We start from the raw sequence: 21,768 nt of genomic DNA, 5'->3' as shown, positions 1-21,768 counted from the left end.
TTCTGAAATTTTCACTATGACACGATCCGTGGTTGGATCATGTAGAACAAGGCTCGGATCCTATAGGCTTGGATCTGGTCTTTCAGAAGCACAGACGAGCCCTCGGATCATGGTGAACAACTTAGGATCCGAGGTCGGATCTCCCAATTTCGCCTTTGAACCTTAAAGGATCCGAGGTCGGATCCGTCTGGGTTGAGTTGGATTCGAGCTCGAATCTGACTTTTTCTGCAACAATTTTAGAAACTGCAATTTTTCAAACTTTTTCTCCCTTTTCCGACCAATTCCAAATTACACATTGGACAAACTTTTTATCAATTCCAACTCCCCACGCAAATGTAATATACCATAAACACTAAATCCAACCTCTCAAAACACATCAAATACATTTACATTGCAAATCGAGTAGTGAGGTTCTTTGATCATTTTGCACTTTTACACCAAAATGGCACCTTTAGGTATGAAATGCACATTAAATGAGTCCATAAGCATTTATAAACATGTTATCATCGAAACTCACTTGAATATACTGGAAATGCAACATTGTATATATGAATGGGAATTCTAAACAGTTAAAACACAATTTAGTAAGAAAACCTCCCTTTTTACGCTTGTTCTTCAAATGCACCTCCAAGATGGATGTTAAAACTTAGGTACCTCCTACAAACACGTGAAATACATATAATTAGTCAATCAAATAACACCAAAATGTAAGAAACACATAAAAACACACAACTACAATATTATTATTGGGTTGCCTCCTAACAAGCGCTTTGTTTAAAGTCGTTAAACTAGACTCTCCTACAACTTCTTTAACTTTCCCTTGTGTTTCCTAAGGAGTAAATCACTCCTTTAGGAACCCTTTCTCCGGCCAAATAGAACTTCAATCTTTGACCATTCACTTTGAATGGGGCACCATTGTCTCCTTTTATTTCCACCGCTCCATAAGGAAATGTGCGAACTATTTCAAATGGTCCGGATCATCGAGACTTAAGCTTTCTAGGGAATAATTTAAGTCTTGAATTAAACAATAACACCTTTTGCCCTTCTTCAAAATGCTTAGGAAGAATATATTTATCATGCCAATATTTGATCTCCTCTTTATAAATTTTGGCATTTTCATACGTCTGTAGCTGGTGTTCCTCCAATTCACTTAACTCAAGTAGCCTCCTTCCACCTGTAAGATTAAAATTCATATTAATTGCTTTAATAGCCTAATAAGCTTTATGTTCAATCTCTACAGGTAAGTGACAAATTTTTTCATAGATTAAACGATACGGCGACATCCCTAAAGGTGTCTTAAATGCCGTTCGGTAAGCCCATAGTGTATCATCTAGCTTTGTAGCCCAATCTTTGTGTGATTTAGTCACAATTTTCTCCAAATGAGTTTTATCTCTCTATTACCTAGTTCCGCTTGTCCGTTGGCTTGAGAATGGTACGGAAGTGATGTTTTGTGCCTGCAGCCATATTTAAACAATAAAGAGTCAAGTTGTTGATTACAAAAATGTTTTCCTTCATCACTAACTATGGTCTTTGGGATACCAAATCTGTAAAAAATGTTCTTTTTAAGAAATCGGAGTACAACCTTAGAGTCATTAGTAAGTGAAGCGATTGCCTCTACCCATTTAGAAACATAATCCACTGCTACTAAGATGTACTTATTATTAAAAGAACTAGGGAATGGTCCTATAAAATTAATGCCCCAAACATCAAATAACTCAACTTCCAAATATGTAGTTAGAGGCATTTCATTCTTTCTAGAGATGTTACCAGTTCTTTGGCATTGATCACAACTTTTAATCCAATTTCTAGCATCTCGGTATATAGTAGGCCAGTAAAATCCAGATTGCCATACCTTTGCTACGGTCTTAGTTGTACTAAAATGACCTTTCGTTTCAAGAGTATAACAATGCATTAAAATACTGTGTACCTCTTCTTCCGGAACACATCTTCTAATTATTCCATCTGCACAAATTTATAAAAGAATGGTTCCTCCAAAAAATAATGTTTAGTATCATTTAAGAATTTTTTCCTTTGGTGGGAATTCAAATCACTTGGTATCACTCCACTAACTACAAAATTAACTAAATCAGCATACCATGGTGACTTTTGAATTGCCATTAAAAACTCATCTGGAAATTCTTCTTTAATGGATGAATGGTCTTCTTGAGGCATGTTTTCCAGTCTAGAAAGATGATCAGCGACTAAGTTTTTGGATTTTTTTTTATCTTTGATCTCCAAATCAAATTTCTACAATAATAAAATCCATCGAATTAGTCGAGATTTTGCATCTTTCTTATTTAAGAGATACTTGAGTGCTGCATGGTCGGTATAAATGATAACTTTAGATCCTACTAAGTACGATCTAAATTTATCCAATGCAAATATCACTGCTAGCAACTCCTTCTCTGTTGTTGCATAGTTGACTTGGGTTTCATTTAGCATTTTACTTGCATAATAAATGACATGAAGTCGCTTATCATGTTTTTGCCCAAGAACAGCTCCAACTGCAAAATCACTCGCATCACACATCAATTCGAATGGCAAGCTCCAATCCGATGATGCTATTATAGGTGCGAAAACAAGTTCCTTCTTCAACCTATTAAAAGCAAATAAGTACTCATCATTAAAGTGAAAAAGAACATCTTTTGCAAGTAATTCACATAAAGGTTTGGCAATTTTGGAGAAATCCTTAATAAACAGCCAATAAAATCCCACGTGTCCAAGAAAGCTTCGAATGCCTTTCACATTGGTAGGTGGAGGCCTTCTCTCAATAACCTCTATCTTGGCTTGATCTACCCCAATATCTTGTGAAGAAATTTTGTACCCTAGAACAATACCCTCACAAATCATGAAGTGACATTTTTTTTCAATTGAGTACAAGATTTGTTTCTTCACATCTCTGCAAAATTAGATCTAAATTATTAAAGCAATAATCATAAGTAGATCCAAATACAGAAAAGTCGTTCATGAAGATTTTCATGATTTTCTCATTAAAATCAGAGAAAATTGCCATCATGCAACGTTGGAAAGTGGCCGGTGCATTACACAATCCAAAAAGCATTCTTTGAAATGCAAAAGTGCCGTAAGGACAAGTGAATGTGATTTTCTCTTGTTCTTCCGGTGCAATGACTATTTGATTGTATCCTGAAAAACTATCTAAGAAACAATAAAATTCATATCCAGCCAATTTTTCTACCAGTTGATCAAGAAAAGGAAGAGGGAAATGATCCTTTCTAGTAGCTGCATTCAGTTTTCTATAATCAATACAAACTCGCCACCCAACCACAACTCTAGAGGGAATCATTTCATCATTTTTACCACGTACTATGGTTATCTCCCCTTTTTTTGGCACTACATGAATAGGAGAGATCCAAACACTATCAGAGATTGAAAAAATTACACTTGCATCCAGCCATTTAAGGATTTCTACTCTTACCACTTCTTTCATATTTGGATTTAAATTTCTTTGAGTCTCAACCACCTATTTAGAGTTTTCTTCCAACAAAATCCTGTGCATACAAATAGTTGGACTAATTCCTTTGATATCAGAAATTGTCCATCCTATAGTCTTTAAATGCTTCCTCAAAACACGTAAGAGCTTTCCTAGTTGTTCCTCATCTAGTGCAGCATTGACAATCACCGGCAATGTCTCCTTTTCTCAAAAAAATGCATATTTAAGGTGTTTAGGGAGTGGCTTAAACTCAAGCCGTGGAGCTTGCTCACACGATGGTGGAGGTAGCCCTTTGCTTAACCCTAACTCCTCATATGCATTTCTCCTTTTGTAAGGAACATGTGCCTGCAAAAATTCAGTCTTTTCTTCAACTTGTTTCTCTTGTAAGCCTACACCATTAAGACAAAGTTCAAGAGAATCATCATCAAGATTAACTTGACTCATCTCTAATACCAATTCATCACATATGTCAACAGAATAAACATGATCAGTAAATGAGGGATATTTCTCCACTTTACTCAAATCAAACTCCACTTCCTCTTCACCAATTTGAAACTTGAACTTATCACGTTTAACATCTATTATTGTACCTGCAGTAATCAGAAATGGTCTACCAAGTATAATAGGTACATTGACATCTTCCTCTATATCTAAAACAATAAAATCAATAGGAATAATGAATTTCTGCACTTTAATAAGCACATTCTCCAATATGCCCATTGGATGTCTAATAGACCTGTCAGCCAATTGTAAGAAAATATTAGTACGTTTTAACTCTTTCAATCCCAATTGCCTAGCCACAGTTAAAGGAATCAATGAAACACTCGCACCAAGGTCGCATAGTACTTTAGAGAATTTTACATTACCAATAGTGCAAGGAACTGTGAAATTTTCCGGATCTTTCAACTTTGGTGGCAATTTATTTTGTATGATGGCACTACATTCTTCCGTTAATGCAATTGTCTCACTATCTACTAATCTCCTTTTCTTAGTGATTATCTCCTTGAGAAACTTTGCGTATGAAAGAATCTGGAAAGTAGCATCAACAAAAGGAATATGTAATTGTTTGAGAATGTTGACAAATTTCTCAAATTCTTTGTCATTTCTCGAAAGCATCAATCTTTGTGGAAATGGCACCGATGGAGGAAGTTGTGTTGTCTCATCAATTTGTGGCTCACTTCCTTCCACCTTGTCTTTCCCTTCAATTGACTTGTTATCATTTCCTAACTTACTCAACTGTTTGTTTTCACTTCTTTCATGTTTTCTCACATTTTCAATTACAGGTGGCTCACCCACTTCCTTACCACTTCGGAGAGTTATGGCCTTCACATGCTCCCTTGGGTTCACCTCAGTCTTGCTAAGTAAATCTCCTTGGTTGCGATTGTTAATTGTATTAGCTATTTGCCCTAATTGGATCTCAACATTCCTGTACATATTAGTGAGTTGGTCCATTCTTCCCTCAATTCTTTCAAACCGTTGAGTAGTGGCACTAGCTAACTTTTCAATTTTATCATTTGATACATTTGCCAGCTTCTCAATTGCCAATTTCCAAGTTGGTTTGGACTCCGGAAGTGGTTGCTTCGGTTGAAAATTCGATGGATTAACTGGTCTTTGTTGGTTCTCTTGATCTTTCCATCCAAAGTTTGGATGGTTACGCCACCCTAGATTATAGGTATTGGAGTATGGATTATTTTGGGGTGGACGGTTGTAATTGTTGAGATATTGAACCTGTTCGCTGCTAGAACGCATAGAATCATCATGGTCTCCTCCATAGTTAATACAACAAGCAACAACTACTCCTTGATTAGAACTAGAACCAATTTGCCTGTTAAGCATCTTAACCACATTATCCATCTTTACACTTAACATATTCAAGGTATCTACTTCAAGCATACATGCGGTTCTCCTTGTATTACCTCGTTCGTTGGCCCCTTAATAGTTATTAGCAGTCATTTTTTCAATCAATTGTTGAGCTTCCTCGGCTGACTTTTCCATCAATGCTCCTCCCACTGCCGCATCTACATGCGTCTTTGTTGGATAAGTGAGACCATTGCAAAATGTTTGCACTATCAGCCAATCTGGTAAACCATGATGAGGACATTTTCGTTGTAATTCCTGATAGCGCTCCCAAGCTTCGTACAATGTCTCTCCTTCCTGTTGAGAGAAACTAGTTATATCCATTCTAAATTTAGCAGTTTTTTCAGGTGGAAAGAATTTATTAAAAAAATCCTTAGCTAATTCAGCCCAAGTAGTAAAAGTATTTAGATGATGAGATTGTAACCAAACCTTGGCCTTGTCCCTTAGCGAAAATGGAAACAATCGAAGTTTAATTGCATCATCACTAACACCATTAAATTTAATTGTATCACAGATTTCAAGAAATGTTGACAAATGAGAATTTGGATCTTCAGTAGCATTACCTCCATATTGAGATTGTTGTACCATTTGAATTAGTGATGATTTAATCTAAAAAATTATTAGCATTTACCGTTGCCCTTGCGATACTAGTTTGAGATTCTTGTGTCCCCGATAAAGAAAAATCTGGTAGAGTTTACCTATTTGGTTTGTTTTCCGCCATTTCTTCCTCAAACGGTAGCTCTATCAAAATTTCCTCTATCGGCTGCCAAATCTCTTGTTTCTCTTGATGTGGTATATGCCTCCTTTGTCTCCGTAGTGTCCTCTCAATTTCTGGATCGATAGGTGCAACTTCTCAATATGTTCGGTGCAAACACTACAAATAGAAATAAGAGAAATTATACAACTTTAATTGTCAAAAACTAAATTAATGCAAAATCAACTATAAACAACTTAAATGGAAATATCTAAATTAATAAAGATGATTAGGCCCTAATATTGACGCTCCTCGGCAACGGTACCAAAAACTTGAAGGGATTTTTATATCAATGCAAGTTTAAATCCAATTTTATACCCGTTGACTGCAAGTATACAAGCCGAAATCGTAATGTATGGTATGTATCGGGTTGATCCCACGAGGAGCAATTTAAACAAGTATTAGGCCCTTATTTTCTCTATTATTTAGACTTACGATAAATCTGAGCAAGAAGATTATAACGCTATTGTCTACAAATCTGGTTTAATAAATGCTAAATGCAAATGGAAAAATTTCACTGAAGATTGAATCTAGGGATGTAGATTCCACTTATGGCATAAACAACACAAATGAATAGATTTACCTCTTGTTATTATTTTTGTTTAACCAAGGATTCATTTTCAATATTACCAAATCTCATTCTCATGATAAAATGACCTAGAGCAATCCAGTTTTCCCTATTTTCATGGTGAAATACTAGTTCTACTCTGTTTTCCTTCATGAAATGCTAGACAATCCACTTAAGTGTACATTTATGTTCATGAACATACAACTCAAGCTTTACTCATGTTTTTCCATTGTTACTACCAATTCTCATTGACTAATAACAACTATAAACATGCTATTGGTGATCAAACAGCAACAAGTACTTACAATTGCACAAATGGACAAGTTAATACAAGATATAACAAGCGTAAATCACATTCAATTCATATCATTTAGCCATAAGTTTCATCTACTCCCTAGATAAAGAAATTTAGCTACTCATGAATGATATAACAATCAAATTCACAAGTTTATTAATGCAAAATATCATAAAGTACAAGTACAAGAAAGATAAAGAAAAACTTAGCCAATTAATGGTGAAACCCTCAAATTTCTGCTATGTCTTGTACAAGATGATTACAAGCGAAGTCTCCAAGTGCTTCTTCAAAAACTTCTAGCAAGAAAGAAACTTGTTACAAGAGGAAAAACTCCCTACGTATGGTGCTCTGGCTTCTCCTTGGTTCTCTGCATAAAAAGTGGTGGAAAGCACCTTTTTCCTCCTTCATGATTCTAACAACTAAGATTTTGTTAAAGAAAGTCAAAAGACATGTTGTTTTGACTTGTCAATAACTCATTTTGTCTTCCATTTTGTTGCAGAAGCATGTGCGATCGAATTCTCTCACCCAAGATAGCTGGAAAGTTGTGTAAAAAGTGAGAAAAACGGTTGTGCCACTTTGCAGAAAAGAGAAGCAGATCCAAGTCTCGGATCCGAGGGTTGAAGAAGGATCCGAGCTCGGATCATCGCTGATCCGAGGCCTTTTCCATATGGATCCGAACTCAAATCGTCTGACCTCGGATCTATTGCTCCAGAAGTACAGACGAGGGCTCGGATCGCCTTAGTTCACACGGATCCGAGCTCGGATCCGTGCTAGTCAATTTCTAGTTTTTCATTTCTTTCCTTTTTCTTCATCTTTTGCTCCTAGTATCTTTGTACTTGTATCCTCCAGATGATCCTTACATTTTCTTCATCTCGTGCATGAATTTTATATATCAATATCCTTCACATTTCACAAAATTAACGCGTTAATCCACTTATTTATCAGGTTTTGAACACTTAAACAATATTTAAGCAATTATCACTAAAAGAGTTCAAATATGGCTTTAATCTTCTCAAAACCTACCAAAAGTTCATGCCAAACTTGTACAAAATGCACGTTAAATATTCACTTATCAAATTCCCCCACACTTGAATCATTACTTGTCCTCAAGCAATTCACACACAACTTACTACAATGATTCAAGATATAAAACAATATACGTACTTTTGTCAAATTTAATTCCTCAAAACCTAGAAACCAATCATTATGCCATTTCTCAGATTACACTAAATACTCATAATATCAAGTTAAAGAAAGATAATTGTGCCTTAATTTTAACAACTTCAACTCAATCTCTTATTCTATCCTAATTTCACAAATAAGTAAATCACATAGTCAATTTTATGGCCTTTCTCATCATATAACCATCAAAATTTTCACATCTTAAGAGGGATTTAATCACACTTCATTTTACTTAAATAGTGAAAATGTCTTTTTACACGAAAATCGACACTTTTAGGTGAAGATACTCGGTTACTCAACATTTCACTTTTTCAAGTTGCTATGCATACTCTTAATTCAAAATACCTTTTTACGCGAATGTCGACATTTGTAGATGCCAACCCCCGGTTACTCGGCACCAGAATTATTGGAGTAGAACAATTATTATAATATATATATATATATATATATATTTTTTGATATAACAATCAAACTTCCCTCATAGACAATATATATATATATATATATATATATATATATATATATGCATAATTAAAGGATGAATCTGGCCTATTTTTTATTATCAATCACTTACTTATAAAATTAAGCAAAAATGAGAAATTTCATTAAAAATGAAAAATTCTAATCATAATTTTCCTTACTTAACCGAATATACTTTCTAAAATGTAAAAATTCTAATTGCATAATAACCAAATCCAAACCAAATGAGGACTAAACTTTCCAAAATACATATAACATTTTATCCAATGGAAGAATTAGGCACTTTAAGGTTGAACAGTTTGGCCATTTATTAAAAAATTGCTTTGAAATATTGAAAAATATTTTAGAAAAATTTTGACAGAGCTTCCCCATATTAATGGACAAAACTCCCTGCCAACAACCTCAAATGAAGAAACCGCCTCCTCCTTTTAGTCCCTTTTTTGGGTACAATTCTATGCATATGGCGTCTGGATTGCTTTACGCACAAGACTAGCCTAACATCCCAATTTCCCTCTTTTGGCTGCCATCACCTCCATCATATACACCATTTTGTACCATTTCTTACTTTTTAAAAAAATTTCAAAAGCGAAAAAATGAATTATTTGGTTTTTGTCTTCGTAGTTAAGAGTACAATGTAAATTAAGGTCCAAACTGATCATTTTATTTGTTATCTGCAACTAAAACTTCAACCAGAAATGAAATGTTTACAGCTTTAATAATTTTAGCTGCAGAACTTCAAAGTTCTAAAACCTTATGAAGGTGTAGACAGATATGGTCATGGATCCAGAACCGCTGGTTCCGATTTAAAAATCGATGGTTCCGGCTTTTTTTTGAATAGGGATAGTTTCAGTTACGTTCTTAAACCCCTAGTTCCAATCTGATTTCAATTCCAATTTTATTTCGATTATGATTCTATTTTTTTTTGTTATAGTTCCAGTTCTTTTAGTTATGTATTGTCACAAAATTAATTCTGAGAAAATATGACAATAAAAGTAGAAAAAATAAGAACTTTATTGTATTATCATGTACAAAGAAAAAGAAAAAATGATGCAAAAATTTATGAAAATGCCTCATTACTGATTAAAAATTGGATTGGTCTTGGACTTAATGTAGTTATAGGATTTAGACTTACTAATGGGATACAGCAATGGGTTGTTGGATTTGAATTGGAAATGCTGATGTTAAGTGCTGACTATTGATATTGAACTCTAAATAGGTCAAAATAGATTTGGGTAGTAAGTGTTTTTTCAGACTATTTGAACTGGTTCTAAACTATCGGTTCTCCGATCCAAGTATTTGGTAAATCTGAACTTGAACCTTTAATCACAGTTATAATTCCCATCCCGATTTCCAAAATTTGGTTTCGATTCTGGTTCAAACGTGAACCGTGGCCATCCCTAGCTATAGATAATTGATGGTCTAATCTAAATAAATGCATCATTGCATATGCCGGTCATGGGTCTTGTCTCCCCTCCAAACAAGCAAATTTCTCGAATCAATGCGGAACTTCATCAAGTGTCCTCAAATAAACCAAGTTTGAAATGGAGTGGAGTCAAACGTGCTCTCAATCAAACTTATGGTATTAAACTCGGTTAAATTTTGTATTTAAAAGGTGATTGGCCCTTAAAAAAGCAAATTTAAAGGGCTTGTCAGTCCTTTGTCAGTGGGAAGTTTTGATCAAGGACTCTAGCTCCTTTTGTTTTGAAAAGTTTCCACAATACCCATTTGGCTCTCAATTTACCAAACGAATACTCTCAGGTACACAAAGTTAGGTTCTGAAGAATGATGCACATGCAGATACATTTTAAAACGTGGTGAATGTACTGGTTGCTTTTACATAAAATTTCTACTTTACAGAAATGGCCCCGTGATGGTTCTGTCAAGAAATTGACAAAATCACATTTCAGAAAAGTTTGTTGAGCCTAATTACTATACATCTTCTTAACGTGTTCAATTGATCCATTTGAGACCATCATGCAGCACATGTGGAGCTTCCTTACTGTTTAATCACTTTATAGAAGTCTCCTCCATAATTTATAGAAGTCTCCATATTGGATAAGAAATCTCACAAGGCAGTTACACATTTGTATACTTTTTTGTTTCTAGATCTTTGGGCTCTTGCTGATTATCTATTCTTGATGAAATTTGTGGAAGATGTTACCGTCCCTTTTAGGTACGGTATCTATGATTCTAATCGACTTACATCTTGTCAAATCATTTAGTGATTTAAACTTTTAAAATAATTTAATAATTGATTACTCTTATTCTGTATCTAACGGTGAGTTTAATTTCATCAGTACAGTACCCTAAAGAGAAGGTAGAATTCCCCTAAATTAAGAATACAAAGTTATTTTAGCCTGCCTTAGTCAGCAATAATCTTACCTTAAAAAATTGAAATATTTCTCACCGTAAATCAATATTTAAGCTAAATTGACTCTGACTTTATTTGGCCTTACCAGGCAGGTTCATGAACTTATTGACGTGCATATGGTGAACTGGTTGTGCAAATTTGTCAAAAAAACCAAAGTCAGGAGTTCAAATTATACCTTGGAGGATGTATCTATATATTAGGAGAATTAATGTAAATCCCGGCCGCAAAATTGCATGTGGGAAGATTGATGCTGATTGCAGTTGATCTCTTTACACATGACACCAAGTGCCAACCAATCCAAATCGGTCTTTGATCCAGGGTTTAAGCAATTAATAGCCTTGATTTAACCCCCAATTAATGCTATTGGATTGGGAATTAATAGTGGCCTTTATGAGCCAATCATTGCTTAATGTGACCACAAAAATAAACAAAGAGAAGGACAATACAAAACTAATAGAGTTTTTTCTAAAAGTAATAAGAGTTTTTTCTAAGGGCAAAGAACCTGAGCGGCCATTAAACTATTGTCAGGATCATGTTTTGGCCATCGAATTATTTTTCATCAACAATTGACCACTGAATAACTTAATCAGTAAATTCGTGCCCATTTCGTCGGTAATAGCTCTTAATTTCTGAAATTAGCACTACACGTGGCAAATCACAGGGATAATTTTGTCCAATAATTTATTGACCGTTTACTTACATTAAACCCATCAACTGAAAAGAAAAAAAAGTTGTACACGTCAAGGGTGCACGGATCACTAAGTATACATAAACCCGCAATTTACATCATCACATTTCACAAAAGCAAATCCAACCAATCTCCCAAACCTCACTCCGGACCCAGAGTCATTATAGTTGGAATTCTCAAAATGCCCCATCCCGACCACCATTCTTTTTCCTTCCCTTCATGCTTCCGCACCGCCGCCGCCGCCAAGACGGTCCTTTCTGCCAATCCTAATCTCACCACCTCCCTCTATCAAACTCAACAAGGCCTCTTTGGTCTCACCTGGTCCAAAAGCCCATTCGGCACTTGTTCCCTCCACATCTACCTCCTCCTCGACAACCACCACCTTTCTTTTCCACCGTCCTCTTCCTTCCACCTTCAATTCAATCCGCGCTTTACTTTCTGGAAGAAATGAGGATCCAAAACACTTGTTGGTCTTCCAAATACAAGCTCTACTATTGCTCGGGTGTTCTGGGTCTTTCCCGGGCCAAATTCGGATCGAGACCCGACCCCGCATCCGGTTATTAAGTCGCAATTTTCATCGGGGGAGAAATACCGCTCCTTGTTGGGGAGGAGCTGCTACCGCTATGCCAACTCCTAAGGAGCATCGCTGGAAGCGGAGGAGGCGCTGCCAGTGCTAGGCCAACTCCTAAGGAGACGGCGGCTGCCGAGATCAGAAACCAGGTAATGGTTTTGAGAAGAGAGCACGTTTATGACAACAATAAAAGATTACATTACACCACCAGAGCTAATATTGGAGGCAGCCAACAAGAAGTAGATGTATCGATTGATTACAGGGCTATCGAGGGTGAAGGTGGCCCCACGTTCTGCTTTTTTTCTTTTCAGTTGATGGGTTTAATGTAAGTGAACGACCAGGAAATTGTTGGACAAAATTGCCCTATGATTTGCCACGTGTAATGCTAATTTCAGAAATTAAGAGTCATTATGATGAAATGGGCACGGATTTACTGATTAAGTTGTTTAGTGGTTAATTATTGACGAAAAATAGTTCGATGGCCAAAACATGATCTTGATAATAGTTTAATGGCCGCTCAGGTTCTTTGCCCTTTTTCTAATGGGTGCTACACCTAAATCACACCTAATCTACCATATAGATTCGAACACTAACACTTATTATTATGTCTTGCATTTACATGATTTCCTTCATTAACATTACTTTTTCAAAATACACCTAATCTACGTATAAATTCGCACACTGACAATTATTACTATATCGTACATTTATATGCTTTCCCTAACTAACATCACTTTTTAAAATAGGGCAAATTCCACTTTATCCTCCTGTGGTTTAGCGTTTTTTTACAAAACCCTCCTATGGTTTCAAAAGCTATACATAACCCCCTTATGGTTTGGATTAAAGTGTCAAAATAACGGAAATAGTCACTCGTAACGGCGTCACCTAAAATGTCAAAAATACCCTTATGTAAGGTTAAAATTTATATATTAGCCAAGGGGGGTTATGTGTATATTTTAAAAATCATAAGGGGGTTATATGGTAAAGTATTAAACCATAAGGGGGTTATATGGTAAAATATAAAAATCATAGGGGGTTAATGTGTCATGTATTTATAAGGATAATTTCGACATTTTTAGAAGTTCCGTTACGAGTGACTATTTCCGTTACTTTGACACTTTAATCCAAACCATGAGGGGGTTATGTATAGCTTTTGAAACCATAGGGGGGTTATGTAAAAAAAGAGTAAACCACAGGGGGATAAAATGTAATTTACCCTTTAAAATATGAACACCTGAAGTCCACAGACAGACCCACACCAATAAACTTTTGAATCTTTTTTTCCGGTCTACCTAGCGGGTGCTCATAGGGCACTCTTAAGATATATTTCAAGTGTTATATTTTTAAAAATATAAGATCAATTACAAAAAATAAACAAATATATAGAACAATAGGTAAGATTAAATAGGAAAACTATATAAATGCAGAAGAAGATAATAATTGGTAGTATGTATATATATATATGGTAAGTTAGATGAATATTAGATATATTAACGAGTGTCTTAAGAAACACCCTTTTGTTTTAATCTAATAAAGTTCCGAACCTTTTTTCTTTATTTAATCTTTGATAGTATGTAAGTTCAGTTATTCAGTTTGTTGTATAAAACAAGAGAGATTTGTGGATTGTGATTGGAATTGTCAACGATAGGTGGTTCAAATAGGAAAACGAGGCCAGCACGTTATCGGATGACATGCTTGCACGTATTAACATGTTGCGTTGCCATTCTCCACGTTTCCCAGTAATTTTTGTAGTCTGTTGTTTGTAGGTAGTGATGGGATACGATTTACTTTAACTTATTTTTGTAGCCATTCGATAGTATCTGTTTTTTTTATTATTTCTATTTTTTAAACCGTTTGAATATTTGATATTAGTTGCTCCACAACCTATACAAAGTGTACAGTAGAAGGGGCCTCATCATGACTTGGAACTTCTTGTTTATAAATGCCAGTGTGAATGGCTCATTTGAGTTTGTGTCTAAATTAAAATAAGTAAATATTATATACACTATAATAAATACATTATCACCGTTTGATTCATGACATGTGTGCAAAAGTTAATTCTGTACAGTTATTATTCATCCAACATTGATAGTGTATGCACTGTCAGTGCAGAAAAGATTAATTTAATTAAAATTGCTTTTAAAAAAAATTTCCATACTAATACACTTTTAAATCATAGTCTCTTTAAAGAGTAAAGAATAAAGATGGGCTGCCAGCCATGTAAATGTGTGAGTAGACATTTGCATTCAATATTTTGAGTTAGAACTCCGTGTGTAATAAAATACATCACAAAGGCCATACATACATTTCAAATTGTGTCATCTTGGGAATATATTTTTTTGCCAAAAAAAAAAAAAATTCATGGCACATGTACAAATATGTGATCTATAAATAAGAAAGAGAATAATTAATTAGGATAGTATAGTTATTAGGGTTTAAATTTAAAACCAAGTATTTTAGATTCAGATATGGATTCTAATTTGCCAAATGCTTTTTGGAGTTCCATAAACCAAATCAAATAAATGAAGGAGAGAAGATGTTAGAACACATTTTGTTGTTGTATTAATATCAAATGTGTTGCTCGCAAGGCCAGGCTCCGGTCAATAAGGCCAATACCGCCACAGGCACAAGCAAGATTTTCACTTTTACAGTACATTATAAAAAGCTAGACCGCCTCACTTTCTCAAGTGAGCTCTATATTTTCTCCTACAAACAGGCTTTGGGCTCAACTAAACCAGATGAAGATCCGCCTGCATTGATACATGAAGCCATAGCTGGTTGATCCTTGTAGGAAAGTTTGACATCTTCCAGAGTTATGCGGCTGCATGGATACTTTTTACTGCAGTCAAAATTTACAGCAACTTCAGTTGCTGATGTTCCATGTACATCTTGGTATGTCACATCACTAATCCTCACGCCTGAGGCCTGCCAAAAGTCAATGTACAGATTTATCAGCTTCCATTTCTGAATTTATCAACTTTTTTTTCCCAGAAAGATAAAGGAGTGATAGAAGGGATTCTTTTAATCATACCTGACCGCGACACTTGCCGCTGGGGCAGTAATTTTGGTCGATTATGATTGGGTTTTGGACATTAATCATTACTGCATGCTGAAACAGAACTCCGGCAACAAATCCTGTGCTAGGCTTTGCCCATGTTTTTATCCTCAGACCATTTTCTGTGCCCGAAAATGTTACAGTTTTAACTGTCACATTTTTAACTCCTGGTTCTTGCGCACTGCTTCCCAGGCTACCAATACTAAATCAACCGCAAAGTCAATATTTTAGTGACCATACGAAACAAAATTACAGCAACGACAATTAAACAATTCTATGGACTCTTAATAAGCTTCCGATTTTGATACCTTATTCCATGGCCAGGACCACAGTTGATATTCTCAACCCACATGTTGGAGCATCCGGGGCCTAATGATATGCAATCATCACCAGTGCCAATGTGAGAGTTAGTAATTGTAATGCCAGAAGATGATTGGACATGAATTCCATCAGTGTTTGGGCTGTTTTCTGGAGCTGAAATCTTTACTCCTTCTAGCCTAGTGTTTTGGCAGCCATCGAGGATGATATGGAAAAATTGACTGTTTAATGAACTTAGTCCACTGACCAAGACTTTGTTTGAATTGTAGAATCCCAATGACTGTAGCACCATAGAAAAACAAGAAACAACACAGGGGAAATGATCAATCAATATTATCGAATTCAGCTGAATATGGAATAACATTTCGCGGCACATGCTTGTTAGAGCAATTGCGGTTTTTAAGTTCATAGCACATGCCTCTTTGGTGCTTGGTAAAATTTAAAAATCACTACTATCTAGTTTTATGCGTGGGACTGTTTTGTTTGACAAATACTTTGCAAAACTGATAAAAAAAAAAAGAAGAATTAAAGCAATATTAGGTCAAGGGGTTCAAAATTTTATACCTGCAGTTAAATCCTCAGGGAAGTTAGTATTGTATAACATATCGTACCCTTTAGAGTAATGTAAATGATGTCGGTTCTTGTTTTGGAAAAAAAATAAAGTTTCAAAACAATATTGAGACTATCCAACATACCGTTGCTCCCTGAGGACAATGCTTGCCGGAGTTTTTGCAAGCCCAGAGACCAGTCCCTTGGCCATCAAGGGTTCCACCGTAAATCGAAAGTCCATTAACTCTTTCAAACTTGAGCCAGTTACCAGTATGTCCAAGAACATTATAATCAGATGGAGCAACAAGGGTTCCATCGATGCGAATGGTTATAGCATTGTTCTTGCAATTCTGGCCCCAAAATGAGGCTCCACCAACCAAAAATCTTCCCGGTGGAACATAGATTGTTGCAGGCGCAACTGAGGCACAAGCTGCAGCCCATGCACTCAGAAAAGAATTCGTGGAATCACTTCTCCCATCAGATTTCGCCCCGTAACTCTGCACATTGTACGTTACACTCTCAGCTAATGGCAAGAGGAAGAAAATGAAGAGAAATGGGACAGCAAGAAATCTCATTTTGCTGTTCATTTTCTTATCAGGGGTGGCTACTAGAATCTGTAAAGGCTAAGATTAATTTTGCTGTAATAATCTGAGGGATGAGGAACTTGAAAAGCAATGGGCGATATTTATAGGCTTGGAGTGAACGTAGGGATCGAGCAAATCACGCCATGCTGCCAATATTTTTTTTGCTTTAATTTCTTGTGTTAGTCAATGTCAGAAATGGCAGTTTAACTTTAACCAACAAAAACAGTATGAGCAAGCGTGAAGCACAAGAAGAAGAGGAAACAGAAGAATTATCGGCTGAAGTTCTTATCACATGAGACGTGGTTATTATAATGTGAAAAGGGTTTTAAAGAATTGGGAAAACAAAATGGAAGACTACTTCTCAATAATTAAATGGAAGAAATATTCTACGATCACATGGTTTGTATCCCATTGATTGATTTGCAAAATTTCGTAATTTTAAAGGAAGATCATGAGAGAAAAGTTAAGATAATGACAAGCAAACATCCCTGTAAAACTCCTTTAATTGCTCTTCTTCTTTAGCATTCCAATTCATAATTCCACGAGGATAGAGTAGCACGGATAAATGTGGGCTATGTCCTGAGAAGGAAGAAGCTTTTCCTTTTTTAAAAAAAAAAATTTAGGTTCCTTTTCAAACTTTGTTTTTGAGTAGTTGAGAGATGAAAAAAAAAACAGAAGAAAAAAATAAGAGTAGTTGAGAGATGAAGTTTGTAATGAAGGAATTATCAGTGAAAACCAATCTACTTGTTCATGCAAAATTGGCCATTGATTATAACAGTTTAATGTTAATCAAGTCAAATTGGAAAAGATTTTGAGTTGGTTAACTTTTAAAGCAGCTTCTTATAGCAGAATTTGTAAAAGCATCAAAGGATTAGCCATGATCAATGAGCACTATTGTAATTCACTGATTCAAGGAAAAAGTAGAGGCAGAAACAATCTTGATTAGGCCGTGATTGAAGGGGAATATGTACCATACCAAATTTAGTGTCCAATAGGGGAAGTTGCCAAAGTATTTTAGGTAAATAATATGAAAAAAAAAATTTTGAGCAAGAAATTGGAAGGAACTTTTCTTGAAACCCAAGTCATTTGTTTGATTTAATTTGGGAATCTCTGGGTTTAAAATCTAGAAATTGTGCATTATGCTTTTCCCTTTTGCAATATGTTACCATTGGTAAGTTATATCCAGAGGGGGTGAATCAAAGAGCAGAATGTTTTTAGTCAAAATATGTGCTCTGGCTGAAATTACTTAAACTCTACTCGAAAGCAACCAAGTAATTAAGGGTTGTATTTGCTAATTGGGAAAAAAAAAAAGTATTAGGTCTGACAACTATGGAGACCTCGGTCTGCCCGGTTCTATTAGCCCGTTCGCTCCTGTCAACAACAAACACCTCATTTTGGACACCCCCAGACGAGGTGATCCACGAAGTTACTCTAAAGAGGCGTTCCACCTCGTCTATCTCCTTGTCCAAGACTACTAACACCTCGGCTATTTGTGTGACTTGTGACTGATGGAGTAATTTGGCTACCAACAACCCTTCTAATCAGACATACACCTGTTACCGCTGCCCTAAACTGCCTCATGATGTTGGGTAGGGAATAGACCTCATCATTCCATCAACAGGCACAACTATTATAAATACTCATCTAATACTCCCAAATGAGGTACGCAATCTAATTTGCACATTCAATTTCCGAACTGTATCTAACTTAAGTATCAGAGTAAGACCGGAGGACAAAACCCCGTCTACTCTTCGTTTGGCAGATGAGCTCGTGTGTTCGTGACTCGCTGGTCCGACTAGAATTCACCTCGGCAACAACTATGTAATATCTGAATAATAATGCATTAGAAATTTCTGAAAAGGGATCTCTAATACCTTTGCTAACTAATGCTGCTGGTTGACCCCTATATCATTTTATTTCAGTCTGCTGTGTGCTAACTAACAATCTCACAAACATATGTTTCCTTTTCTCAGAAGGCTAATCTGCTTCATGATTGGCCTTTTGCTTACACATTGGCAGTTGCATAAGATCAAATAGTACAATAAAATTCTTTGAAATGATTGCTTCATTTCTTTCATGAAATTATATTGGTAAACAACATTAATGGATGATTATTTGGAAATACACTATTAATCTCATTTAAACAACTGTTTATTTGAATATCAGGGCTGCTGGACCTATCTATGAATTGTAAAATGCAATAGGGGTGTCTTAGGGGTCAAATTAGATCACATGCTATCAAAACTGCAAGAAACATGGTGCCCTTAAAACAAGCAACGTGCATTCATGAATATAACTCGCACGTCTCTTAGCACAACTTCAAAACTGCTGCTGTTCCTATCATGAGCTTATCTACATGGACCACTATGCAACGATCTTTTTAAAAAAAAAATTTTTAAAAGACCACTATGCAATGATTAACCTTAATTTTGGGGCAGAAGTTGTCCGCAAGAGAGAACCATCTTTATCCATTTTCAAACTTTGCATTCCATTTGCCTCTCTTGTGCAACCAAGAATGGATGACTTTGTTCCCTGCCCAACATTTATGAAAGACAATTCTCTTTAGTTACAAAAAAAAACTTAGTAGAAGAGGAGTCAAACTGGTTCTAAGATTGGGGCAAGCCCTAGTTACAGTCGACTAGCCATATAATTAAGAGTAAATTCCTCATAAACCGCTATGCATTTACATAATACTGTATAAATCTTTTAAATTTTATATTATTGTGTAAAGTTTTATGTAGAGTGAAAATAGATGAAATCCATCTCCTATTATGACAATTGTCCAAGATGCACTCTAAAACTGCGTGTGATGAACTTATAATATTCACTTAATTCCCATTTAATTTTACATAAATATTCACTTAATTTCCTGTGATTCTGTCTGTATCTATTCGCATAATTCCTCCGTAGTTCTATGCAAAGCAGTTAGACTCTTATTTAAATAAAGCTAATATTGGTATTTTTACTAACGATTTTACAGAGATTATTTTCCATCTAATTTTCACTTTTCGTAAAATCACAAAAAGGTGACGTGGATATTTTGAAACCTTATAGGGATCTTGTAATACTGTACAAAAGTACAGGAAAATTATGAGTAACTTTTTCTATCTAATTTTCACTTTTCATAAAATCACAAAAAGGTGGCACGGATATTTTGAAACCTTACAGGGATCTTGTAATAGTATACAAAAGTACAGGAAAATTATGAGTAACTTACCCTTTAATTAATGCCCTTCGATCCCTTTACTTTTCTTTTTGTAAAAGTATAAAATGAAATAAAATAAAAACTAATTTCAGCCTTTGACCAGTATTTTGATGCTATATGAACTGTTGATTTTCCCCAAACAGTGAAATAATTTGTCAGTAACCAACTGCCATTCTGGATAAGGGAGAAGAACTATTGCGGGCGTAATGGAATTGCAAAGCTACCAACTTTTCTATCTCCCCATTCAGTCTTTCTGCTGAAGAAAAGTTTTAGTTTTCAGCCTTTTTTGAAAATTTTTTTTTTTAAAAGTCTACGTCTTAGCCGAAAGACAAATATTATGTTATTTTACTTCTGCCTCTTTCTTGATGATCAGAATTTAAACAAATTTGTCCTCTAAGTATATATTAAGAAAAAGATTAAGCGGGAAAAGTAAGTCATTAGTAGAGTCTTAATTAATGAAGTAGGAAGTATAAGTCAACATGACTAAAATTTCAACATGCATGTGACACAAGCTATAAACAAGGAGCTACATGATTGGCTCCAACTTGGTTTTCACACCATATCATCTTTTCAGGTGATTAATTAATCATTTAATCATTTGATAATCTGAATTTATGCATTCTAGATGCTAGTATTTTAGGCCCTAGGGAATACTTAACTAGAGATTAGATTTTTGAAGGACTAACGGTACTTGCACATTCCTACGGTAAAGTACACGAAGACCACTTTTCCTTGGGCAGAAAGAATCAGAAACCACATGGTATTAGTTTCACTTTTATCAATAATTGCCTCCTAATTGATCAAGAGGGTGCTTCACATGGCTAATCTTACTGCGTATTCCAAAGCATGCAGGAGAAATGCAGAAACTAATGAATCATTGAACATGGAGAATTTAATGCGTGATCCCTCAAGTCCATACTATCTGCAATTTACCGAATCCAATGTTGATTTTAGTATATATTGTTGACCTAGTTCATTAGATGAAATCAATTAAGTGATCAATTAACCTAGAACAAATTTAGCACACCACCTTGATATATATGACGATGCTTTAACTTATAAGAACTACATATATACATTAGGCTTAATGTAACAACTTAGGAAGATGATGCCATTCTATAAGAATGGGAAGATATGCAGTGCGAACACATGTTGGTTCATTTGAGAAGAACGAACCACGTTCTTCATAAGAATTGTGCATTTTAATTTTACTATCGATATAAGAACTATGGTTGTAATAGCATAAGCAGTCTCTCGACGGTTGTAATGATTAATTTCAATTGCAATATCAGAAGGCATTTTTATTATCAAATTTTTTTTATTATCAAATTTTTTTTAACAATTATACGTGAATTATTTTAAGAAAGTTATGCCCGATGAACGAACCTCAGTTAGTGATCAAACACGTAGTAAAAAAAAATGTCAATGAGGAGGTCATTTGCAAATATCATAAATTACATTTTACAAAATTGAATTCATCTTTCTTTTGGAGGGATTATTTTGAAATTTACATTGATGTTAGGATTCAATTAGGATTGTCCAATGATACAAGTTCTAATACACACCACATTTCTATTGGGCATTATTGTTTTCGCCTAGCCCAATCATGGTAAGGGAAAAGTTCAGTTTGTATATTCTATAATTGCGTTTCCATCCTCAACAAAATAAGAATGTTACAAATGATGTGACTTAAAAGTTATAAACTATTCTTACAACATATTTTCTTCAATATAATGATCCTGCTTCAAAATGGATGTGGACCGATATGGCTGAGAAAGACGGTTGGCCCAATTCAAATTACTATTGGGCTGGATATTATAGGACGAGCTTTGTTGGACTT

General features: G+C 35.2%; 2 protein-coding genes and 1 non-coding gene across 3 annotated transcripts; 1 reads left to right on the top strand and 2 right to left on the bottom strand.

Annotated features, from left to right (window-relative positions):
* Nucleotides 1–3,658: 3,658 nt before the first annotated feature.
* On the bottom strand, nucleotides 3,659–5,305 carry LOC113736045 (uncharacterized). The gene has a single exon (XM_027262998.1). It carries the CDS (start codon nucleotides 5,303–5,305, stop codon nucleotides 3,659–3,661), a length of 1,647 nt encoding a protein of 548 aa, XP_027118799.1.
* Nucleotides 5,306–5,534: 229 nt separating this feature from the next.
* On the top strand, nucleotides 5,535–5,641 carry LOC113736128 (small nucleolar RNA R71). Its single transcript, XR_003459619.1, has one exon. It is a non-coding gene; the product is annotated as a small nucleolar RNA R71 (small nucleolar RNA).
* Nucleotides 5,642–14,754: 9,113 nt separating this feature from the next.
* LOC113733715 (polygalacturonase-like) lies at nucleotides 14,755–16,779 on the bottom strand. Its single transcript, XM_027259905.2, has 4 exons — nucleotides 16,286–16,779; nucleotides 15,581–15,870; nucleotides 15,249–15,474; nucleotides 14,755–15,142 (listed from the first exon to the last, which is right to left on the bottom strand). Exons 1-4 carry the CDS (start codon nucleotides 16,724–16,726, stop codon nucleotides 14,924–14,926), a joined length of 1,176 nt encoding a protein of 391 aa, XP_027115706.2. The 5' UTR covers nucleotides 16,727–16,779; the 3' UTR covers nucleotides 14,755–14,923.
* Nucleotides 16,780–21,768: the final 4,989 nt, after the last annotated feature.

This window comes from Coffea arabica, chromosome 3c, assembly GCF_036785885.1.
Source record: "Coffea arabica cultivar ET-39 chromosome 3c, Coffea Arabica ET-39 HiFi, whole genome shotgun sequence".
Classification (NCBI taxonomy): domain Eukaryota; kingdom Viridiplantae; phylum Streptophyta; class Magnoliopsida; order Gentianales; family Rubiaceae; genus Coffea; species Coffea arabica.
This window is presented reverse-complemented; position numbering and strand designations above follow the sequence as displayed.